Below are 25,100 nucleotides of genomic sequence, written 5' to 3' on the forward strand. Positions count from 1 at the left end.
AGGATTAAAGACCATGAGTGATTCTTTTAACAGTTTCATTTCAAGGAAGTGGAAGGTAGTTATCTCCTAAAAATTCTAATTTTTTGTGAGCCCGATTTTATTTCCTGATACCGGAGCCCTGGCATGTGAAGCGTATTTCTATGTTTTAACGTAACTTTTAAACCTAATGATTTTCACCATTATGGATCAATAATATAATTTATCCTATTTCCCCAACCGTGGCTATACTGAACTTAAAAATACTAAATCAATTAATCTGTTTTCTAATGACTGGGTTACATTTTGAAATTCTATATTGGTTTTATTTTCTTTCAAACATGTATATGTGTGTATGTATATACACACATACAATATATATACACCCACATATACTCTATGTATATACACATATGTATATACCTACCAATATACATATGTACTTGCTATATATGTGTGCATATATTTATTGAATACACTCTGTACATATATAAACCCCACACAGAAATTTATAGAAAAATGTAACCTTCACATGTTTAAAGCAATCCCAAAGAGTTCAAAACCCAGGATTTGAAACACCAAGCCACAGAAAGATATGATATTTAAAATCACAAAATCGTTTTGTGCACTGAGACAAACCAAGCCACACAAACCTGTACACAGGCGCATGACTGGAAGGCAGGCAGGCTCTCTTCATTAACTTTATATAAACTCCTGACATAAAAGTGAAAAATGAAGCATAAATGCTATCCTTTTTTAGCTCAACTGTTAAAAAGCCAATTATCTACCTGTGAATGTATGCCACATAGAATACTTTGAAGACATTTCGTAATCAGAAGTGAGAAACCCTGAGCACCTGGCATCCGACCATCATTCTATCTGTTGAAACTGCTAATAAAACATAAACCTGAAGGGCATTATTCCCAGCTCAAAGACGACATTGCTGTAATTAAAGAAAACCTGTGCATGAGTTGGTGGAGTCCTGTCTTGCGGAGTCCTCCGTTCTCGCCGAGTGGGAGGGTCACACTGGGAGAGACTAATAAGGGCAGAGATGCGTCCCCCTTCCCCACTCACAGGGAGCTTATTCGGGCCACTCCTCGGCGGTGCGGCAGCCGTGCTCGGACTCCACTGCGCCTCTGAGGGGGTCAAACACACGTTCAAGGTAAGCTGCGCAGCTTTGCGACCGGTCCTTTCACTCCATCTCTCGCACACATGCCGATTCTATGCCATCTGCTCATGTTTCTGGTCATTAGTGTGCATCTGCTTTTCAAGAAAATGTAAAAACTGTGCTACACATGTACATATATTTTGGTGAATAAATAATACACACCTGCAAATTACGCATTCGCATAGGTAGCTTTGTAATGGGACCAAAAACGTCTGGCACGATGTGGCCACTTTAATATGCTACATATAATGTAGTTCATATTCATACGTTCACATAATGCAGGCTATATATTTTATACTTTTGTTCTAGGTGGTTTTTCTGGCTCTGTGTGTTTTGTAAAGCGGAACTATGAACACTGCTGATGCGGGTGAAAACAGACATCATAACACAGAATAAAAATATCCATGGTGTCAGTTGCACAAAACAAAATGAAAATAAATATTCATGCCATTAGATATTAATTTTTAGTTTATGTCTAGAGATGTTACCCCGGGAAGCGAGGAGACAGATTCCGGTGCCTCGCTCTCCGGTCACTGTTACTTATTCGACCTGCGGGTATTTCTCCCGAGTGCCACTTCGCAGGGGGCGCGAGCTCGGGATGCCAGGATCCGGCCGCCCCCGGCCCCATCTGGTCCCGGCTCGTTCCGGTGCGTCCGGTCCTGAAACTAATTACCCTGTAGCACTCGCAGCGCGTCTGGACCGAGCACTGCCGCCATCCCAGCCGTCCCTGCAGACGCCACCACCGCTGCCGCTGCTGCGGGAATGTCCCGGTCCGGTGCTCCAAACACAGCCCCGCCGTCTTCGCGTGAGATCCCGCTGCTACCGCCGTCAGTGCGCCGGCGCCGCCGGGGCCGCGAGGAGGCAGGCGGAGCTGCGCAGCCCGGTTAGGTCGCTGCAGGGTCCCGGAGAAGTTTGTTGGCCCGGAGCCAAGCGTGCCACCGCCACCTCGCACGCTAGCTCCTCTGAGCAGGCGGGCGTGTAAGCAAAACCTGCCCCACAAAGGTTACTGGGGGCGGGAGGAAGCAGGGAGTCGGTGGGCAGGTGAGCTGGTGCACAGGCCAGGTTACGGAGCCTCAGAGAGACACCGATTTGTAAGAGGGTGGCTTGTAAGAGGGTGGCGAGGCTTTCAGAGCACAGAGCCAGCCTCCGGGGTCGGTGGGCTGGGAATCAAAAAGAGGAGAACCCAGAATTCGGAAAATGCGTAGAGTTTTAATTCAATCATAGAGGAATTGCAGCAGTGAGTGACCTTGAACCACAGTTGAAGTTGGGAAATGGGAGGGTAAAGGAAGTAATTGTGCTGCCTCCTTCTACCCCCCAGTTCCAAGACGCCTTGGTCCCACCTGCTTGGAGGACAAATCTGAGGAGAAATAAGATGGGAGGATGGTCGAGACGCTCAGCCGAAATTTATATTTGCCTGATAATGGAGGGCAGGAAATAAATAAAACCACTCCAACCCCCCTCCCCCGCCCCAACCACCACCCCCAAAAACAGAGACAGAGCGGCAATGGTGCTTCTCATTGTGTTCAAATCAAGCACTACAAGTTTCTCTGCTCAAATGCGTGGTCTTTCAGCATCCCCTGGCTGGTGCATGGAGAGAAAACTGTAGGACCCTCTCTAAGTAGAGATCTTTGATAGGTGCCTGTAAAGGAGGAGCTGAGATGCTCCAGTGTTCAGATGGTGCCAAAAGCACTCAAACACCTCTTTCTGAGAAGGGCTGGAAGGATATTTTGGGCTAGGAATATCTGTTAGAGTGGAAAAAAGGAAGGGTGATCCCTAGGGGTGGAATAATTTATTCTCTCCCCAGTGTATAAAAAATGGGGGAAGTAACTGGTAGGTGCTTCCAAGACATTTTGTCCAGGCTGATTTCTCAAACTGTTAAGAGATCTAAGTGGAGTTTCCAGTGAAAGGTGGGTGAAGGTGGGCAGTAGAGGAGGGAATTGAGCCTGAACCTGATATGAGACAGAGCAAAAAGGTGAAAGAAAATCAAATGGGATTATTATCACAGTTTGGACACTCTCTGTGAATCTGAATCTGAATCATCATACAAGGAAACCACCTAAAACAGATGGGAGCCCATGATATTCTCCAGAAATGGAAAATTTCCATCTACTTTCTTTTTCTAGTTTAATCTCTCCTGCTGCAATTTTAGTTTGTTCCCCCCACCCCCCAGCAGACAGCAATGCCCAGTGAGCACACAGAATGGATGGTTTTAGAAGCCAGAGAAGATATGGAAGTAGAAACTATAGTTGTATTGCTAATTGGTGTCATAAATACAAATTCAGGTGAAGAATGGGGAGAAAAACAGGAATAAAAACTAGCAGGGCTAGAGAGATGCTAATATATAACCTGAAGAGGATGCTGGAAAAAATAGAAAGAATGGGACTGGAGATGGATTATTTAAGGCAGACCTTGTTGAGGACATATCTTAAAGAGACAGAGAATAACAAGGCTTAACAGAAGAGAGCAAGAGGGAGGACATTCCAGCCAGAAGGAATGGCATGTGTGAAGGCTTAGAGGTGGGAGTGAGTCGTCATGTGTCTGGTAAGACAGAGAATCCAAGCTGGGGTGAAACCTGAGATGAAGAGAGCAGATAGCACCTGCCAAGGAGAGATTGGAAAGGAGAGGCTAAGAGGCAAGGGGCTCTTTAGGTTATTTTATAGGCATGTAGCAAAATAATCAGGCAGGGAAATGGCTTATTGGATTTTGAAATTGATAGAAAGATGGTGAATGCAAGAATGGAACCATGCATAATGTCTATGATCTCTATGAAAAATCAGAAATACTCATTAGATTATAAGATTATTAGACCAAAAAGCTAATAGAGCACTTCAAATGAAACAATTAGGAAAGGTTAATAAATTGGGAAAAACTGTACATATATATTAATTTAAAATTTAAAGTGGCACTGGATCATTGACATAAATATATCTGTGAAAACTGAGCTAAAGAATTGAAATCCCACCCGCCCCCCCCCCAAAATGTAGGTCAGTCATGATGGTTGAAATTGAGAGTTTCATATAGTTGATGGAGACAATTATAGTTCAAAGAAGCAAGTTAATAAAACAAATTGTTGAGGATAGAAAAAATAATTAAGCATGCTCAAGGAGAACCTGAAGTTAGAGATTCCTTGGGAAGTAGGCACTAGTTTTGAAGTAACAAGAGAGATAACATGGAACTTGGATAAAGAGTGATATAGTTGATCACTTTTAGAGGAGCAGAAACATTAAGAATCAGGGAATATGTTTTCTGTGAAGAAGAGACCAACTTTGATAATATTTTTTTGTCCCACAAAATAACTGAAATTATGTTCATTGAGCCTCCTCTTAGTAATGTTTTCTATATTTGTGTCTGCTTTTTCACTGCACCCATATCTTTCTATGAATGTTAAGTCCCTTTTTGGATATATAACTAAACAGTTCCAAACTTTCATTTGTTTAATTTTAGACCAAATGTATTGCCTTAGATTATATTGGTCTTACAAATTGATCAAATGAGTATCTACTAAATGCCAAGTTTAAACAAAATCCAATGGATAAGTTACATTTTTTTTCTCCAAGATAATCAATAATTATAAGAGACAGAATGCACACAACTTGTTATGATGCAATATAGACCATGCTGAAACAGGGTAGGGCACCAAGCTCTGCTGCATCTCAAGGCAGTGAGCAACAAACTTTATCTGTGATGGTTCTCACAGATTTCATAGGGGCTATGGCATTTGAACTGCATGTAGAAGGCAGAGTAAAATGTTCACCGGATGAAAAGATAGTTAAAGGGACATTCCAGCAGCCAAAACAGCATGTGCAGAAGCCTGACACGTTTTGGGAATTGTGAATAATTTGATAGAGTACAGTTCGTATGGAAGGAGGTAGCAGGGCCTGAGAGCGGACTGATAAGTTGAGACCCCACTGTCAAAGAACCTTGAATGCCCTTCTGAGGAGTGAGCAATGAAAAGCTACCAGGTGACCTGGGTAAAGCAGAACACTAAAGTGATTAGATCTTTGGTTTAGAAATGTAATTCTTGAGCAGTAGGAGATGGAATTAAGGGAAACAAGACAGGAAGACAGGAGTCTACTTAGCCTGTTGCACTTTCCAGATTAAAAATGATAGGGGCATGAACTAAGTATTAGTGAGGATGAGAAAATTGGTTTGGATTCCAAAGACATTTAAAAAGTAGATTTGATAAATTTTTTAAATTATATTTTATTGATATAATCTTTCCCCTTTTGTCCCCTTCCACACAGTGCCCCCATTTCCTCAGGCAATCCCCACACCATTGTTCATGTCCATGGGTCATGCGTATAAGTTCTTTGGCTACTCCATTTCTTATACTGTACTTTACATCCCCATGGCTATTCTGTAACTACCAATTTATCCCTTCACCTGTTCACCCATTCCCCCACAATCCCCTCCTTTGATTTTTGCATTGGTTTGGCAACAATCAAAACGCACTCCTTATCCATGATTCTGTCTCTATTCTTCTTGTTTGCTAAATTTGTTTTTTAGGTTAAATTGTAAATAGGTATGTATTTATTGCCATTTTATTGTTCATAGTTTTGATCTTTTTCTTAGATAAGATCTGTTAACATTTCATATAATAATGGTTTGTTGATGATGAACTCCTTTAGTTTTTTTCTCTTCTTTTTTCTTTTTTCTTTTTTCTCTTCTCTCTTCTCTGCCCTTTGATTATAAATGATATCTTTGCTGCATAGAGCAATCTTGACTATAGGTCCCCACTTTTCAAGAGTTTGAACATTTCTTGCCAATTCCTTCTAGGGTGCAAAATTTCTTTTGAGATATCAACCGACAGTCTTATGGGAACTCCCCTGTAGGTAACTGACTTGTTTTCTCTTGCTGCTTTTAAGATTCTCTCTTTATCTTTAACCTTTGGCATTTTAATTATGGTGTGTCTTAGTTTGTACCTGTTTGCATCCATCTTGTTTGGGAATCTGTGCTTCCTGGACTTGCATGTGTAGTTTCTTACCATATTAGGGAAATTTTCTTTCATTATTTTTTCAAATAGATTTTCAACTTCTTACTCTTTCTCTTCTGTTTCTTCCACCCCTAGAGACTGCTTATACTATCCTCATTTTTTTTTTTTGGATTCTTTTTTCTTCTTGTTTTTATGATTGGTTGTTTTTTGCTTTCTTATGTTCCAAATCATTGATTTGATTCTTGGCTTCATCCACTGTATTGTTGTTTCCCTGTAAATTGTTCTTTATTTCAATTAGTGTATTCTTTGTTTCTGACTGGATCTTTTTTATGCTTTTGAGGTCCTCACCAAGTTCCTTGAGCATCCTTACAACCAGTGTTTTGAACTCTGCATCTAACAGATTGCTTATATCCATTTTGTTTAGTTCTTTTTCCGGAGTTTTGATCTGTTTTTTCATTTGGGTCATGTTTTTTGTCTCCTCATTCTGGCCACCTCCCTGTGTTTGTTTCTAGGTATCAGGTAGAGCTACTATGACTCCATGTCTTGGTAGTTAGGCTTAAATGTAGTAGACGTCCTATTGGGTCCAGTGGCTCAGTCTTCCCTATCAGGGCACTCAAGGTATGTCATTTGTGTGGGCTGAGCATACCCTCCTCTTGTAGTTGAGGCTTGGTTTCTGTTGTCAGATCAATGGGAGGGATTGACTCAGGCCAGTCTGCTTCAAGGACTGACTGTGACCACTGACCACCAACCTCCACCCTCCATGGAGGATCAGTTGTGCAGGGGCAGGGTGGTGGTGCTCTGACATGGTCTATAGCTACACACTGGGTGTTCAGGCTTTGGGATTTCTTAGACGGTGCAGGTCAAGGTGAGCCCCCATCTGTGTTCTGCCTGGGGCCACCCTGCATGAGTTATGAAGCAATCGGAGATGGCTGATACTTGTGCTGGGCTTGGAGATTCCCGGGCAAACCCAGGCTGTGAATCTATACTGTCTACAACTACTGCTGGACCTGGCACCACTTAGCTGTTGCTTGTTTGATAGGATTTAGGAAGTTTTAAGCATAAGCCAAGACCAGCTGTTCATATTGAAAGGTCACAGTTAACTGGATGGGTTGACCTGTAAGCTGGGTGGGATAGAGTCTAAGGAGATAACCATGGTGGAGCAAACAGTGTTGGCCAGGTTGATGGAGTCTCAGATATGGTACCCACTTGCCAGCTCTGTGGCTCTGGCCTTGGAAAGGGCTCAGAAAAGGTACAATGGCCTCTGCCTGCCTTTCTGTCTTGGAGAAAGCTATCTCCCAGCTCTCGCCTTGATGTCAGACACTTCAGTTCCTCCCTGGAGGCCACTGGTGCCCTTCAAGCTGCTACCCCAGTGCTGGAGCTCAGAGGGAGTGAGTCTGAGTAAGTCTGTGTGTGGGTTCTTTAAAGGGAACTGCTTGGGATGACTCCAGAAATTTCTTCCACTGACTCAATCCCTGCTGGATTTTACAACCAGAAGTAATGTGGATTCAACTTCCTGGCATAGGATCCCTGGACTGGGGGGCCGGGTTTGGGGCTGGGACTCCTCACTCCTGAGATATCCCTCCAGAATTTTCATCCATCACACTTGGATGTAGGACCAACATGTTCTGCATCCCTGCCCTCCTACCAGTCTGGGTGGATGTGGTTTCTTTAATTCCATAGATGTCAGAGTTCCATTCAACTTGATTTCTGATGGCTCTCAATGATGGTTATTTTATATTTTAGTTGTAATTTTGATGCGTGATTTGATAAATTTTGATAGAAACTTGATATGGAGGGTAATGAATGGGTTGAAGATGATTTTGGAATTTCTAATATAGACCCTTAAGTTAGATAATGCCTGTAATTAAGCTATGAGGTCAAAAGTTATCTGTAGAATATAAAGAAGGCAGAAACCTTGTCTAAGCTTGTCTAAACCTTGTCTAAGACTTCACAAACCAACTTCAGTTTCATTACTACAGTCATTGAAAAAAATCATAAAATAATGCTACATCTAGTCCTAAACTCAGGATATTTTCCTATTATTGGCTTGGAGTTTTAATTCTGTAGTTATGACGTTGCAGTTGGTTTTCTCCAATAGTCTATAACTCTAGTATAGCTTTACAAAAGATAGTTCCTAAGGATTGGTAAAAGAACAGAAGTAATACACCTGTTGTTTTTGCTTGTTTACAAGATGTGTCACTTTATTAACAGTATGGCCAGATTTTCTTGGTGTTATGTATAGGCATACTGGAATGTAGTGAAGATGGTTTGATTTAAAAATTGATCTTCTACCCAGCCACATCGCATTTCTCTTTATAATCAATGCTCTGAAAACATGGGTTATTTCTGTCATTTAACAAATCAAGCCCACTTTTTTGAGAGTCAAAATTTTGTGTTGCTCATTTAACCATCTGTGTAAAGCAAGGCAGTATTCCCTTTCCATTTTTCCTCTCTTTTTCTTCTTTGTCTTTTTATGTTGTTTCTTTTTTGGTATTAGGTCTAATGCTCTGATCCTTTGTGTAATACCAAATTTCAAATATGCAGAATAAGCATTATTAAATGTTAGGTGGCACAGCGGTACAATTATTCATGCTCCTGGGCAGGTTTGGTTTGTTTTATTTTCAGATGGCTCCCAACCATCTCACCTGGCGAGCCCAGCATTCCATCATTCTATCTGCTTATTCTGCTTTTCTTTGCTTTCTAGCTTTTGTCTCTCAAAGATAATGTATGTGTATGTTTGTTTTTGGTGTTCCTGACCAAAGTGACACCAGGAATTTCCCCTAATTTTCTCACTGCTGGATCCCTAATGACTACTGTATCCCCAGTGGCACATAGTAGGAATCTAATTCTATCAATGGAATGAAAAACTAAGGTTTACCAATATCCCTTTCTGTCATTTTTGTGCTCTCTGTACACAAGCATAGATTAATAAGGGATTTTTAAAAACCTATGTCTTAATTCAAATATTGTTAGTTTTTATAGTTGCCTTATAGGATTTCAAGAGCTAGATTAAGGAAGTTTAAGGGATAGTGACTTTTTAAAATAATACCTTTAATTTAACCAGTGTCTGAAACTATTCTCTTTGGCAAAAGATGGTGAGAATTATGGGTTGGAGCAAGAGACAGGTGAGAGCCAGGTCTTTAGGCAGTTATTATTTCTTTGTTAACAGAGAAACAAGAAATTAGTTAGAGGCAGGGTTGTCTGGATGATTTTGTTTTATTTATTTATTTTTTGGTCTGGATGATTTTAGAGGTTCATAGGCTCTGGCAGTGTTGTCTACTCAAAACTGGCATTACTGAGTGAACTAACAATTATGACTTTCCTACTTGTAGCACTTGGAAGGAGCTCTTTGGGGTCTGGCTTGTATCCTTATAGAGATAGCTAATAATTTAAAGGGAAGTGTGTAGAATGTGATAGGTCTGTTCCACATCCTGATAGTAAACATGGTGTAACAGCAAAGGCTTTTCAGTCAAGCAGAACTGGACTTGAATCCCAGACTCTGGGATTTTTCTCTATAAGCTTTAATGTTTCCTATGTATAGAATAGGGACCTGATACCTGTCTGCAGTGCTACCCCTAGGCCCAGGCAAGAGGGTCCCTGCTTCCTTGGGCCCTCCTTTTTAGAAGATCCTGATACGTCCTTCTCTGGATGTGTACCTCCTCTCAGGGTAAGGAGTCCAGAGAGGTAAGGGAACCTGCCCACCCAAAGAACAAGCTTCTGGAACAGGCTCTGGCTATTCAAGATCCTGAGTGAATGACCTTTAGTCCTCTTGCAAGATCTGGAAGAACCCTTCCTTGGGGCCATCTTCCCAGGGGCAGACCAAACCACTAGGTGTGAACACCCCTAGACCCAAGGGGGTAATCAAGGAGTAGCTGTTTGCAGGTGTTGTGAACAGAGCTTAGAACCATATGTATGGTTGAGGCTTCTCATAGTGCATATGGATCCAGCAATGAGAATGGTCCAGGCTGAAGGCCAGTGTATCACTTACAGTCTGCTCTGTTCTGTTCTAAACTTGACTTTGGCTTTCAGATCTTTGTCAAGATATATTTGCCAAGATTAAAGGAAAAAAACCCTTTATATTTCTTACAAGTTTTTTGAAAGATTTTATTGATTCATTTTTAGAGAGAGGGGAAGGAAGGGAGAAACATCAATGTGTGGTTGTCTCTTGAGGACCCCCCACTGGGGGACCTGGCCCAGGCATGTGCCCTGACTGGGAATTGAACCAGCAACCCTTTGGTTCACAGGCCAGCACCCAATCCACTGAGCCACACCAGCCAGGGCTATTTCTTATAAGTTTTAATAGATTTATTTTTAACTTTTGAATATTTAGATGTAGGGCATGTGGATCTCTTGCCCTATACTCTGCTAATATGAGGGTCAGACATCTCTGCTTCTCATTTATTATGAGTATTAAAATAAAACACCATATATAAAAGAAATTCTTCTGTAGAAAATGACAGTAGGTATGACCAACATTCTTTATATCCTTCTTAAAATGTATCATGAGCCATCTTTGTACAGGTTTGGAAAAAATGTGATTTGAGGGCCTTAAGAGAGCTCAGCCTCCACATATATTATCCTAAGGTTCTACATTACTCACTCCATTGGGAAAACATTAAAGGTCTGTGTTAAAGTTTAAATCTTACCTGGGAAGAACAATACATTAAACTATGATAACATTGGTTTAGATTCATTTATAACATTATCTTGACAATCACTTTGTTGGGATCTGAGGGACAGGATAGAAAATAGGCAAGTTTTAATGAGGAAGGAGACTGTGGACAAAGCCCAGAACTGAGAAATCCAAGGAGGGCACCAGAGGTAGGCCCACAGCAGTGGGGAGTAGCCTGAGAACGCCAGGTGTCTGGGGAGAGTGACAAGGATCTGCAGGAGAGGTCCAGGAAGACCACAAGGAAAGTGTCATCCTTGGCAATTTTGCTGGGGTCACCCCTGCCAACAGCCTGCAGCAGAGATTAAAGATCTGGAAAAGCTGTTTTGCTTTTCTTTCTAATGTATACAGGATTAATTTTGAGAATTTGATAAAAGGTTTTTCAAATATTCCTAGCTGAGTGGAATGTGTCTCTATTTAATCAAGTTTGGAACCAAGAACATCCAATAGTAAACACATTTAGAAATGTACAAAAAGATATTCATTATAATAACCTTTGAAATATTAGATTTTGAAATGCCTTAAGAACTATAAAGTAAAGAATAAATTATTGTCACTATAGATGCAAAGAAAAGTTTAGTTCACTGTATTTCAAGACTTGAAAATTGGCAGTTTTTTACATTTTAAAATTCAGCTAATGATTATTAAAATTTTATTTTTAATTACAGTTTACATTCAATATTATTTTCTATTGTTTCAGTTCTACAGCTTAGTGGCAGGCAATCATATACTTCACAAAGTGTACCCAGGATATTTCAAGTATCTACCTGGCACTGTACATAGATAGTTATTATAATATTCTTTACTGTATTCTTTATGCTGCATTTTATATCCCCTGGACTATTTTGTAACTACCAATTTGTAGTTCTTAATCCCTTCACCTTGTTTTTGCAAATTTTTATTGAGTCCCTGCTTTTCCAGGCACTATGCCAAGTGATCAGGATACAGAGAGAGAACACACAAAGTCCTTGCCCTTAAGGAGCATGGGGTTGAGTAAGGGCAGTAAATATATCTACACATACAAAATATTCTGAGCTAGAGAATAATGGGGCCAGGTCATAGTCAGGTAAGGGCTTTCCACATAGTAACATTTAAACTCAAAGCCGTAGGAAGAGTGGGACCCAATGTGTTCCTAGATGAGGAAATAGCATGTGCAAAAGTTCCGAGGTTGGGAAGAGCTAGGGAATTTGAGGAATAGGACATTAGTGAAGAGAAATGTACTAAGTGAGACTGGAGAGGTAGTTAGGGGCCAGATTATTCATGGCTTCTAGGACATAGACAGGCTTTTAGGTTGCATAAAGTATATGCAAGTATACTTGGGATCTGAGGGACAGGTATAACAGGAAGTATAATGGGAAGTTTTGAAGTATAGCGGGAAACCATGAAAGGGTTTAAAGTAGGAAATGACATGATCCAACTTTGATTTTAAGAAAAGCTCTCTAGCCTTGGTCAGTGTGTTCAGTTGGTTGGCCAGTAGGTTCAGTTGGTGTATGGAGCGTCGTCCCATACACCAAAAGTTTGGGGGAGGGGTTTTGATTCCCAGTCAGGGCACATACCTAGTCTGAGGTTCAGTCTCCAGTTGGACATGTATGGGAGGAAATGAATCAATGTTTCTCTCTCACACCAATGTTTTTCATTCTCTCTTTCTCTCTCTAAAATTAATAAACACTTTTTTAAAGAAAAGAAAAGCTCTCTAGGGCTATATATAGAGTGAATTTGGTCAGAAGCAGATAACGGATGAGGGAAATTAGTTAAGGAAACTGCTGAGAAGTCTAGATAAGGACAGTCTGACCTAGGATGGTGGCAAAGGACTGGAGAGCAATGAATGGATTTGCAGTGTGTTCAGGGTAACATTGATATGACCTGTTGATAGTTTGGATGTGGGAGATGGTGGTACAAAAGACAGAAGATCAAGTGAATGCTTAGGTTTCTCGTTTGAGCATTTTGTTGGGTGCTAATTATTGAGACTGAGAAGGGCATGAGAGGAACAAGTTGTGACTGAGAATCAAGCATTTAATTTGTACAGTTATAGATGCCTGCATGACATCTAAGAGAGATTATTGAGTAGGCAGGTGGATGCATAGTTTAAAGTTCAGAGAAGAGGACTGGGCTGGAGATGTAAAGTTTAGATTCATCATCTGACAGATACTATTTAAAGCCCAGAGAATGGTGAGATCACCTAGGGAGACATTATAAAGAGATAGCAGAGGAGGGCCCAAGATTCCAGTGGTAAGAAATCAGGTAGGAAAGAAAAAATATCTGAGAAGGGAATCTAGAAGGAAATCTCAGGGAGTATGAGGCTGGAGAGGCCAATGAGAATGAGCATTTCAAGGAGGAGGGAGTGGCCAGCTGTTGGAAGTACTACCCACAGTTGAATTAGATGGGGAGAGAAAAAGATTCTTCGTTCAAGAGCTTGCTGACCTTGGCCTGATATATTTCAGTGGATTTGTGGAATAGCAATTCTTTAGTAACTATAACATTTAGTCAACTAACCATAACATCTTATTCTTCAAACCTATATGAGGTTGAAACTAAGCAAAGAAGATATTCATTCTCTCAGTGGCTGAAGGAAATAGTTGGGAGACCTCAAGATTGAATTCTTACACTCACAGCTATATAGCTTTCTGGTTCTTTGTTCCTGAAACAGGGGTCAAAGCTTCAGTGAACAAATTTTTAGGAGGCCTTGGCACTTCCTCATTGTCCAAATATCAATATTAATGTCAGGTTAAGGAGAGAAATGCAACTAAATTTTTACTAATTATTATTTATAAATATAGAGTGAACAATTATAATAGCAGATGTTCTTTTTTTGAACACATACCGTGTTCAAGGCCCCCTACCGTACTCTTTCCAGGTGTTAAATAATTTGTTGCCAGTATTACTCCTTGTTTTCACAGGAATAAATGAAGGCTGAGTGAAAATACATAGGTATCAGAGCTCAGACACGAAACCATGGTTTTAACTACTATATTATACTATGCTGCTAATTTATCAACTAATAAAACTCACTTTGGTTAAAAATGCAAATGATGAAGGATGTCTCTGAAAGTTAGATCAATATTTGTGAGTTTATTTCTTTGAAATAGAATTAATTGCTTTAGTAGTCACCAACTGGCTTGAAGTAATAGCTAGGAGACGTTTGCAAAGTCATACAAGGATTAGGACTATATCTAGATGAGAGATTTCAAAAAGAAATAAGGCATAAAACCAGCTGTTTGATATTTAGAACCACACATATGGTTTTAATATTAAAATTGCTGCTTCTAGCTGTTCACCCAGAAATACCTAAAATCTTGAATTAATTTTAAAATGCTGATTTTAGGGTGTTTGGTACATGTAGAATACCAAAGATGGTGACTTCAGTTGTCTTCTGAAGTGGGACTATTGATGACATTTAGGCACTGGTATGATGGCTGCTTTTATATTTAACTCTAGAATAAACTTTGAATGGTGGAAAATGTATAATATATTATTTGCATACTTAGAACTCAGAATAGCTATTCTAATAATACTGCATTTGTCAAGTGCACTGAGGGAGCCATGATATTTTTACTTGCAATTCACTTCAATTCTAGTTATTTTACCACAAAATAACTACCATTTTACCAATAACTACCATAACTACCAATTTTACCATAAAAATTAATTTAAGTAATGTTAAATTTTTTCATTTAAAGGATTCTCTTTACTAAATATATTATTGTAATATCTACAAAGGAGTAGTATGCATTCAGAAAGACAAACAGTTTGAGGAGGTAATATGTTAATGTTAAATATGATGTCAGTGGCAGGCTCAGATATGGTGGACATTACATATACCCATTTTACTCTTTAAATAGGAGGAAAATTACTTTTTATGTGTGCAGTAAATACTCCACTAGCAGTGATTATTCAATCCAGTAACAAAATAGTTAAGCATATAGAAAATGTAATGATATTAATTAAGCCAAAATATGTAAAACTATTATTCAGAAGAGAAAATAATAGTAAATAATAAAGTTATATTTTAGCCCTGGCTGGTGTGGCTCGGTGGATTGAGCACCAGCCTGGAACCAAAGGGCTGACAGTTTGGTCCCCGGTCAGGGTACATGCCTGGGTTGTGGACCAGGTCCTCAGTAGGGGGCGCACAAGAGGCAGGCACACATTGATGTTTCTCTCTTTCTCCCTTTCCTTCTGTCTAAAAATAAATAAATAAAATTTTTTAAAAACTTATATTTTAAAATATAAATAATCGTATATGACACCTAACAGACAATAAAAGAAAAAATAGATAATTTAGACTACATAAAAATAAAAAAATGTGCAGCAAAGGACACAATCAACAGAGTGAAAAGGCAACCTATACATGGAGGAAAATATTTGCAAGTCATATGTTTGATAAGGGGGTAATAACCAGAATATATAAAGAACTCCTAGCCCTGGCTGGCGTAGCTCAGTGGATTGAGTGCGGGCTGGGAACCAAAGTGTCCCAGGTTGGATTCCCAGCCAGGGTACATGCCTGGGTTGCAGGCCATAACCCCCAGCAACCTCACATTGATGTTTCTCTCTCTCTCTCTATCCCCCTCTCTTCCCTCTCTAAAAATAAATAAATAAAATCTTAAAAAAAAAAAAGAACTCCTATGACAACTAAAACCAAATTTAAAAATGGGCAAGATTTAAGTAGACATTTCTCCAAAGAAATATGGCTAATAAACAGGTGAAGGTACTCAACATCACTAATCCACAGGGAAATGAAAGTTAAAATCACAATGAAATAACCATCTCACACCCATCAGGAGGGCTGCTATTTTTTAAAAAATGAAAAATATGATGTAGAGAAATTGGAACTGTTTTGCATCATTGCTGGGAATGTAAAATGGTTCAGCTTCTATGGAAAACACTATGGTGGTTCCTCAGAAAATTAAAAATATAATTAAAATATGATCCAGCAATTTCATTTCTGGGTATGATCCAGAAATTTCATTTCAAAAGAATTGAAAACAGGGACTTGAACAGACATTTGTATGGTCATGTTAATAGCAGCATTATTCACAATAGCCAAAAGGTGGAAGCAACCCAAGTATCTATCAAAGGGTGAATGGATAAACAATATATGGTATAAACATACAGTGTAATGTTATTCAGTCTTAAGAAGGAATAAAATTCTGACACATGCTACAACATAGACAAACCTTGAGCACATGATGAAACAAAGTCACAAGAGGACAAATACTGTGTGTGTATAATGTCCAGAAAAGTCCAGCCATTGTTAATATAATGAGAACAGTTTGTGCAACATCAATGTAACCTGGTAGCCAAGGAGAGTGGATTGGAATGCACATACATGAACGATGATGACTTCACTCTACTAGTCAGTGGGGGTGGTAGATGCCATTGAGTGAGCATGTGTGCTGTGTGGCCATCACATTCAAAATGACTGAGTGAGTAGAGCATCAAATGTGCATAAAATTTTGTGTTAAGCTTGAACGTTCCTACATAGAAACTATTTAGATGATTCAGAAGGCAGCAGCTATGGGCCACTGGTGATTGGTAGCTTCATCATGGAATGCACCCACTCATGCATCATGTCTTATACAGAGGTTTTTTTTTTTTGTAAAACATCAAATCACCCAGGTGACTCAGCCCCTCTACAGCCCAAATTTGGCACCTTGTGTCTTTTGGCTTTTCCAAAAACTTAAATCATCTTTGGAAGGGAAGAGATTTCAGACTCTGAGATCCAGGAAAACATGATGGGGTGGCAGATGACGATTGGGAGAGCTGTGTGATGTCCCAAGTTGTCTACTTTGAAGATAACTGAGGCATCATTGTCCTATATACAATGTTTTGTTATATCTTGTATTTTCTTCAATAAATGTCCCTGTTTTTCATATTACATGGCTGGATACTTTCTCCTAGTAAAATACACCTAACAAAGTTAACTATTATATATTTCATTGGCATTAAATACTTTCACATGGTTGTTGCCAGAATTGCCACCATCCATAACTCTTCATTTTGCAAAATTGAAACTCCAACTCCCCATTTCCCCCTTGCCCTGCCCCTGGCAACCACAAATCTATTGTCTGTCTCTACAAATTTGACTATTCTGGGAACCTCTTATAAGTGAAATCATAACATGTATTCATATATATGTGTGTGTATAGATATATGTGTGTGTGTATATACCCACACACACAAATTATTATAATTGGTGTGGCTTTTAAAAATTTTAAAGAAGTGAAAATTTAAGTTATAAGAGACTGTATGGACATTGATAATTAGGAACTAATCTGAAAATACATTCAGAGTTCTTTCATCCATATTAAAGTATACATGTAATTGGATATAATCAATATTCAATTATAGTCAATATAGTCAATAGTCAGCCCTCTGTACATGAAGGTTTTATATCCAGATTCAATCAATTTTGGATTAAAAACATTCAGAAAAAATAATCCCTGAAATTTCCAAAAAGCAAAACTTAAATTTGCCACTTAATGAGCACTATGTTGAATCCACTCAAACCAAGTGATATGTAGGCATACCCTGCTGTAGCCTTTATGCAAATATAGACTATATAAAAATACTATGCCATTTTATATTAGGGACTTGAGCACCAAAAAATTTTAGTATCCTTGTGGGGTCCTGGAATCAATCCCCTGTTGATACCAAGGGGCAATTGTACATAATTATACACAGTGTAAAAATCTATTATGTTCTCTTTGGTGAGGAGGATTTTCTGGGTATATAATGAAAGGAATTATATAATGAGCTCAATTCAAATACTTGATTTTGTTGCAGATCTGCGGTCACTTGTTTGCATGGTTTCAAGGCACAATGAGTCACGCTGGCTCTTGGAAATGCTGGCTCTGGGTGGCGATGCTCCTGCTTCCTGCTTCCACTTCCGTGACAGTCAGGGACAAGCCAGGTATCCAGGCTACCTCTTTTTCTAGTTACCAAATGTTATTTATAGTCTTTAATTTACTTTTTAAAAATATGAAAATAAATCTTGTTGAAGTTGAAGAGGCCATAGATTAATTTTATTAAGACAAAATAAATAATAATTCATTGTTTCCCTCACTGACTTTCCTGTTAAACATTGAGAGTTTCTAAAATCACCTCATTTTTATGCATATGTTATATTAGTCTAAATGTCCTTTCCTTTCTCTCATTGGTATTTATAAATATAAATATATGTGTTCATCTCTGCGTGTGTTTATTTCTCCTTTTCCCCTTTAAGTTGTAAATTATTTAAATTATAAGTACAGAAACCCTTCACCAATTAGGATTAACTGGAGACGTATCTAATATTAATTAGGAAAAAGTGAAAAACAGAATAGAAGGTGTAAAAGGAATGTCATTTAATTATAATCAGTTTCGTGATGCCTCAGATGAGGTGAACAAAATATTTGAACTAAATAGATAATATTTATTTGCAATTGTTAGATTATCAATCTCATAAATATTTCCAAAGGGCTTGAAGGAAATTTGAAATATTTGCTTCCACCTCTACCTTTTATATGTGATTATGTGGCTAATTTGGAACTTTTCTTGAACACCGAGCATATGTAAGTTATTGATCTGATCTAGATGTACCTCATAATTGAAAAGTTGCCTTTTAATTTAAAGCTATGTACATTAAAGAAGCCTTTTAATAATCAAAAAGAAACATCAACTCCCCTATGCAAACAATCCCATATAATGTATTTTGATGACGATTACATGTGGTGATGTATTTTGAATCCAAGTCTCATTGTGTTTGTTCTTTTAAATATATTGCTTAATAATTTTTGCTAAACAGGTACAAATATACTGTAGTAGACTTGTGAGTTTGAAGCAAATATAAAATAAAAATAATCTCTTATAAAGCTGTAATAAATTTTAGTCTCTGGGAATATTATGCAAGTCTTTATGTTTTTTTTTTTACTAATTGACAGGAGGTACATTTTCTAAAATAATTCATATGAAAGTTTGTATATTCTACCACTGTACAAATGACAACGTGTGAGTCTCATATTTTTTGGGGGGGAAACTTTCATCAGTAAGAAAAAATCAGTAGTGACTCATGGGAGAAAGAAGTACATTGAGCAGGAGAGTTTATTCTGATAATGGTGCTGCTCTTCTGTATTTCTTTATGTCTCTTCCTTTTAAAAGATTTACTAGTTAATGCAAACTGTAACTTAATCCGAGGGCAGAGGACTTTTTTGGTTAGAAAGGAAAATGAGTATTAATTAAGAAAGACACAGTTTTTTGGCACGTGCTGGTGCATAATAAATGTTTTTGATGATGGCAATGACTTGAAGTATCTACATAAATGGTTTTCCAATTTTAGAGTGAGCAAGTATCATTGAGGGCATTGATTTGCAAGCCCCACTCTCAGAGACTCCCATCGTGCAGGAAGCCTGCGGTAGAGTCAGTAACTACACCTTTAACAAGCTCCCCAGGAAAATCTAGTGCAGCATGTCTGAGGAAACACTTAGAAACACCCACCTTTGACATAATTGACTTTTTTTCTCATTTGGTTTTTCTGCATCTTATGCTACCAGGTCCCTTTTATTTTGTTATTTTTATTTTTGCCTTTAGTGATTTTTTGTTTTTTGTGGTAAGAACACTTAACGTGTGGTCTACCCTCTAAACAGATTTCTAAGTGTATAACACAGGACTGTTGACTCTAGGCACAGTGTAGTTCAGCAGATCTGTGGAATTGAATCATCTTGCATAACTGCAGCTTCCCCAGCTTGGGATTCCCCTGAATGTTTTGCTTTTGCAGCTTTGGTATCTCAATGCTTCAGTCAGGCTGTATTGTATGTAGAACTACCAAAATGTAGATATGCTGGTCCGTGAATTTACCAAGCTAATCCTTGTGAGTAATTTTAATAAGGGTATGAATTCAAAATTAATCTGAACCCTAACAAGATTCACATAACATAAAGTACTAAAGGAAATTAAAAACAAAATGAAGAGTTGGTTTTTATCATGCCACTTGGTATAAGGTGCTTATGAAGTAAAGCATATTCCACATGCCATGGAAATTACTGAACTTCAGGTATCATTTGCACTCGTTAAAATGTCAGCACAGTACTGTCATAAGATGACCCGCTGGGCATGGACTGACGAGGCCACTCTTCTTGTGTCTTGTGTAGCTGATTCACAGGGCAGGTTCCCGTTTTAGTTTCCTCATGTGCAGACCTGTGCGTGTGGTCACTAACCATTTACCGGAGGGAAGTGATTACATCTAAAAATAAAATATAACCAATCTGAGGGAGAGGTTGGGTTTCAACTCTGGAGTCTGTGAAGTTGTCAACAGTCTACTATTAAACCTAAATATATGAAGGACACATTGAGTCATTTAATTGCTTTGCTTTATGGTATATTTAACAATTACCATACTTGGAATATTGTCCCAGTCGAGACAGAATCCAAGGGTAACAGGGTGAGATTCAATAACAACTTGAATTTTAATGTCAGGAGGCTGTTAAGAATTTATTTAATATTTTTTATCAATTGTACTACTATGTGGGGGTTATGAGATAAGGCATATTTGCATATTTTCATGCTGCAGATGAAGTTCTGTTTGAATGTGGAAGTTTCAACTTAGTTGTCAGAAGAGGGTAGGGAAGAGAATTGTATTAAAAGTTACATAGCATGTAGACTATCTCAAAACTTACCTTGAGTTTCTTCTTACTTTTAGAAGAAAGTTACTTAAAAACTTTCTTCTATGATAAAAACTTATGTATCAAATAATTCGAAGTTCCTCTTTTTTTTAAGACAAAATATAGAATTATCATCAAAAGTAATAAAAACCATAATAAGGAAAAGCAGCAAAAACCCCCATGATTAATAAAAAGAGATATACAGTTCTGTCCAGCATGGCTCAGTTGGTCTGAGCACTGTCCTGTAGCCAAAGGGTTGCGGGGTTGGGCCTGGTCCAGATGCATGTGATCCCGGGTCTGGGAGTATACCAGAGGCAACTGACCAATGTTTCTCTCTGACCCTTCCTCTCTATCTCTAAAATGCAATGAAAAATGTCCTCGGGTGAGGACAAATAAATAAATAAATTTAAAAGACATATGGTAGAATCCATTTAAATCATAATTTTTCTTTTACTTTTGGTAAAAGAAAAAGTTACCAAACTTTTCTAGACACTTCAAGTTAAGTGTCTAGATTGAATTGATTATAAACTTAGGCCCCAAACTATATACCTAAACCCTTTTAAACTAATTTTATATTAATTATAAGAAAAACCATTATTCTGAAATTTGGCTTTTACTAATTAGCAAACATTGCATTCTGACATTCAGAGGAGAAAGTATGCTGTCATATAGGGAACACTGTTTTATGTTTTCAAGAATTCCTCATGTTTAGTATGGTACCGTGAAAGCATGGTGCTACTGACCAATGTACTCTGTGACTTCTAAGTGGTGGAAAGCTTCCCAATTGTTTAATAAAGATATTGTTCCTGTCGCATTGGAGGAATAGCTTTAGATACAAAATAAGTAGTGAAGGTTCTGTGATCTTTTGTGATCGGTTAAAATATTTTTGTCCCCCTCCCCCTCTTTTTTCTTGTTTGGTCACTTTTCCATATTATTTTTGTTATATTTTGGTCCAATGTCCCTATTTTTGTTGACCAACGATTTTCTCCCAACCTAGTGTGCTCTGCAGCCCTTTATGAGACTTAATGTCAGAGTACGAAGTGAACAGGGGCCCTGAGGGCAACTAGCAAAAATAAAATGGAAAGGCCTGCTTCCCCCTCTGTCCGATAGGAATTCGGTTTTAGCCTTTTTTATTTTAAATGCAAATCCCCAAAGAGCTCTTATTTGTCATCCAATTATGAAAGAAAACAAACCACATCTATATCTGTGGTGAATTGCTACTCTTCATCTTCCCATCCTGAGGCAAACAAATGCCGTGCCATGAGTTTTGCCACTAAAGGTAAACAATTTTCCTTAATCCTTTTAATAGTTCCTTAATACTGTTAGGAGAAAAGACTGATAAATAGAGGAGCATCTATAAAACTACACAGATTTTAGTTTCACTGGTAACTAAATTAGCGTAAATAATATACTAATTCCATAGTATATTATTTATATTCCTGAGGATGTGAAGAAATGGGAAAAACAAAACAGGAAGAATGGACACGAGAGGAGAAATGTTGCAATTTCTCTGAAGATAGCACTTCCCTCTTCTCCTCTTAGGTCCCTGTGGCTTTCAGTGTGATTTATATGTTAATCGCTCCCAAATTTTCTTCACAGCCTGGACCTCTCTTCTGATTCCATATGTGTATCTCTAACTGCCTGTTCAATAACTTCATTTGAAATTTTTAATGACACCTCAAACTTAACATTTCTAACTCCCCCTCTGTCTCACCACAGATTAATTTACTCCTAGCTAAATCTGTTCTTCTAGTGGGATTCCATTCAGTAAACTAAACTTTTACCTAACTAAGCAAGCCAATTCTCCCTCTTCCCTACAGTCAATCCATTATAACATCCTATTGATTCTTGTGTCTCAATTCCTTCCCATTTCAATCTTCACTGTCACCTTCTTGATACGTACTCCCATCATTTCTGGCCTCACAGAGTCTGAGCACGCAAGTAAGGTTGCAATATAAAATACAAGACACCCAGTTAAATCTGAAGGTCAGGTGATAATAATTTTTTTTAGCACAAGGATGTTCCAAGTATTGTGTAGGATATACTTACACTAAAAATATTTTTGTTATTTACTTGATCTTTAAATTTAATTAGGTGTCCTGTATTTGTATTTGCTATATCTAGGAATCCTACATGAGGTGAGGGGAGGAGGTTGTTTTACCATATAGAGTGGTCAGGGAAAGCTGCCCTCATGTGTGTGGGACATGGAAGCAGACACATGAAGGCAGTGAGAGAGCAAGGCATGTGAATGCCTGGGAAGCCTCATGCCCCAGGGCCCTGAGGCAGGAGTGTGCTCAGCTTGTGAGAGAAAAATGCCAGGAGACTAGAATCAGGTAAGTGAGGAGGAGGAGCTGAGGGGGTCTGTGCTTTGTGTGTTGTCAAATCTGATTTGTAAGCCTGCAAGGCTAAAGGCTACATACACCTTGGACTCTGGAAAATTTGTCAAAGCAAGACATACTGCCCTGTGATACCTCTTGAGAGATGGTCATGCTTGCCTTCCAGGGCTGTTACCAGATATGTTGAATGGGTAGGTTTCGGAATTAATATCTTTCAGTAACGAATCTTCCCTAAAGACCTTTCAACAAGTCTTCTCCCAGTTATTTGAATGCTGCTACTCTGTATTATTCATAATATATAAATACTTATGTACAAACGTGTAGAAATACTTACAGTTTAGCAAAATTAAAAGATAAATTATATCTCCTCTAGACAAATTATATATTTTATTGCCTTGCAGTCAGTAAAGTGGCATGTGAATAGCTTAAGTAATACCAAGAACCCTTAACAAACTACAAAGAATGTAATGGAACATGTTTACATCTATTTTTAATGATGCCTCTAGTTTAATTTTCCTCTTTATAATGATCCCCACAACATCCCTGGCTTTTCCTAAGGCCAGAGGCCTCTGTGTCCACAGGGAGCGACTGGTCAATGTTCAGTATCAGCAACACTCACAGATCTTTTATGTATTAAATCAATTGAAAAAAATGAAAAATTAAAGAATGGATTTTAACTGGTCTGGGCTTTCTAGCTTTCTGAGAGGCAAAAAAGAGGAATTCAACATGCCTCCAGTAAATACTCTATTAAAGTGAAAACCTAGTTGAGTGGGTATAAAAAATACCAGAACAATAATAAGAAAAATATGTTGCAAAGATATGTGATCTAATCTCAGTTTATAATGCTTAGCAATACAATAGAAGGCTAGCCAGTAGGTGAGAACATAGTAGAAGGATTTAGAGATTAAGGGGAAAGTGATTTTTTTTTTTAAAGCACATGTTTCAAACTGAGATTAGGGGGAAAAAAGCATTTCTTCTCAAGAATGAGGAGAGTTTTATAGGTACTCTATCATTCTGTTTAGAATTTGGCTTTGATGTGCACTGTTCCACACAGAGAAAAAAAAGTTGGACTATAGGAAACTTTAGTTTTTCTTTTTATTTTTTATTAATTACATTTTTTAGTTGTTGTTCAAGTACAGTTATCTCCACTTTCCCCCCACCGCTATCCCCTTTCCACCCCAAGGGTGGGAAATGGGAATAGCCATCCCCATTTCCCACCCTTGATCCTACCCTCCTTGGCTTTGTCCATGAGTCCTTTATACATGTTCCTGAACTTGGCCTCTGCGTGGGTGACTGTGTGATGTGGGGGAAAGTCACATAACGTTTCTAATGATTTGTTCTTAGGTCCTCAGGATTCCGATTTTTGGAGGGAGAAAATGGTAAAAATCTTTTTAAAAATTTACCTATATTTATGGGTAATTAAATACAATCTACGTAATCTACCCAAATCTGATTCAGCTGCCTTCCTTTGTGTTTCCTCTGCCCCCTTTCATATCTTTTGACTCTACAGACTTCCCAGGGTCTTCAAGCACAGGGAGGAAGAAAGTGGGTCTGACAACTACTGACAACATTTTAGCATGAATTTATTAAAAACATTTGCATTTTCTTTTAAAAGATCTGTTGAATAAGGGTCCCTAAGTAATACATCTTTTTTTGTGGTGAAATTTTAGAAATGACTTTTGAAACAGTCCAGAGAGCCTTTGAAATGGCACAATGGCATTGATTCTCCTGTCTACCTGACAGGATGTTTGGACAGTGGTCTCATCGGTGGTTCTTTGAGGCACATGCACATTTACTGGAAAAGTGTGCTTTATTTCATATTAAAATGCATGTGTCAATATTAACACTTTCAACTTGTGATAGCCACTTCTACTACCTTGCCACTTTTATGAAATGGATCCCTAAAACTTATGCATTCAGATTAATACGCCTTTAATCTTACCGCCAAATATTTAACATTTAGTTATCATTTATTTTGTGTAGCATTGTACAATAAACCACATTCTAAAGGTATAAAGCTGTGTTTGGTTTTTATAAACTAATGATTTCAGTGGAGAAATACTCTCATAAGTATTGATAGAGATGTTGAATTTCATTCATTTCAAAGTGACAGGTTTATTACTTTGACATCATATATTCATTAAGTCTCTGAAAGAATTTAAATAAGACATATGCTGTTTCCAACTTGGCAACAGGCCAGTTTACTTTCCCTTCATTATCAAAAGGTCATAGTAGGTAGTCCATTTTTACTGTCTTGAGATTTGTTTTGCCAATCATCTATTGGGGCTTCCCTTGTTGTGAAGAATTTAAAGTTAATCTTATTTTATAGTCACATATTCGCTATAAAAATTTGGTCTGCATTTTTGTTTTTGTTTTGTTTTGCAAG

General features: G+C 38.2%; 1 protein-coding gene across 1 annotated transcript in view; it reads left to right on the forward strand.

The window, feature by feature from the left end:
• The first annotated feature begins 1,069 nt into the window (after positions 1 to 1,069).
• Positions 1,070 to 25,100, forward strand: part of COL19A1 (collagen type XIX alpha 1 chain) — a 330,577-nt gene continuing 306,546 nt past the window's right edge. Inside the window, exons 1-2 of the mRNA XM_045843183.1 lie at positions 1,070 to 1,138; positions 17,527 to 17,653. Of these exons, the coding sequence (XP_045699139.1) occupies positions 17,563 to 17,653 (91 nt within the window). The 5' untranslated portion in view covers positions 1,070 to 1,138; positions 17,527 to 17,562. The remainder of the gene's footprint in view (positions 1,139 to 17,526; positions 17,654 to 25,100) is intronic.

This window comes from Phyllostomus hastatus, unplaced genomic scaffold (assembly GCF_019186645.2).
Source record: "Phyllostomus hastatus isolate PE091 unplaced genomic scaffold, TTU_PhHast_1.1 phas_contig_40, whole genome shotgun sequence".
Taxonomy (NCBI): domain Eukaryota; kingdom Metazoa; phylum Chordata; class Mammalia; order Chiroptera; family Phyllostomidae; genus Phyllostomus; species Phyllostomus hastatus.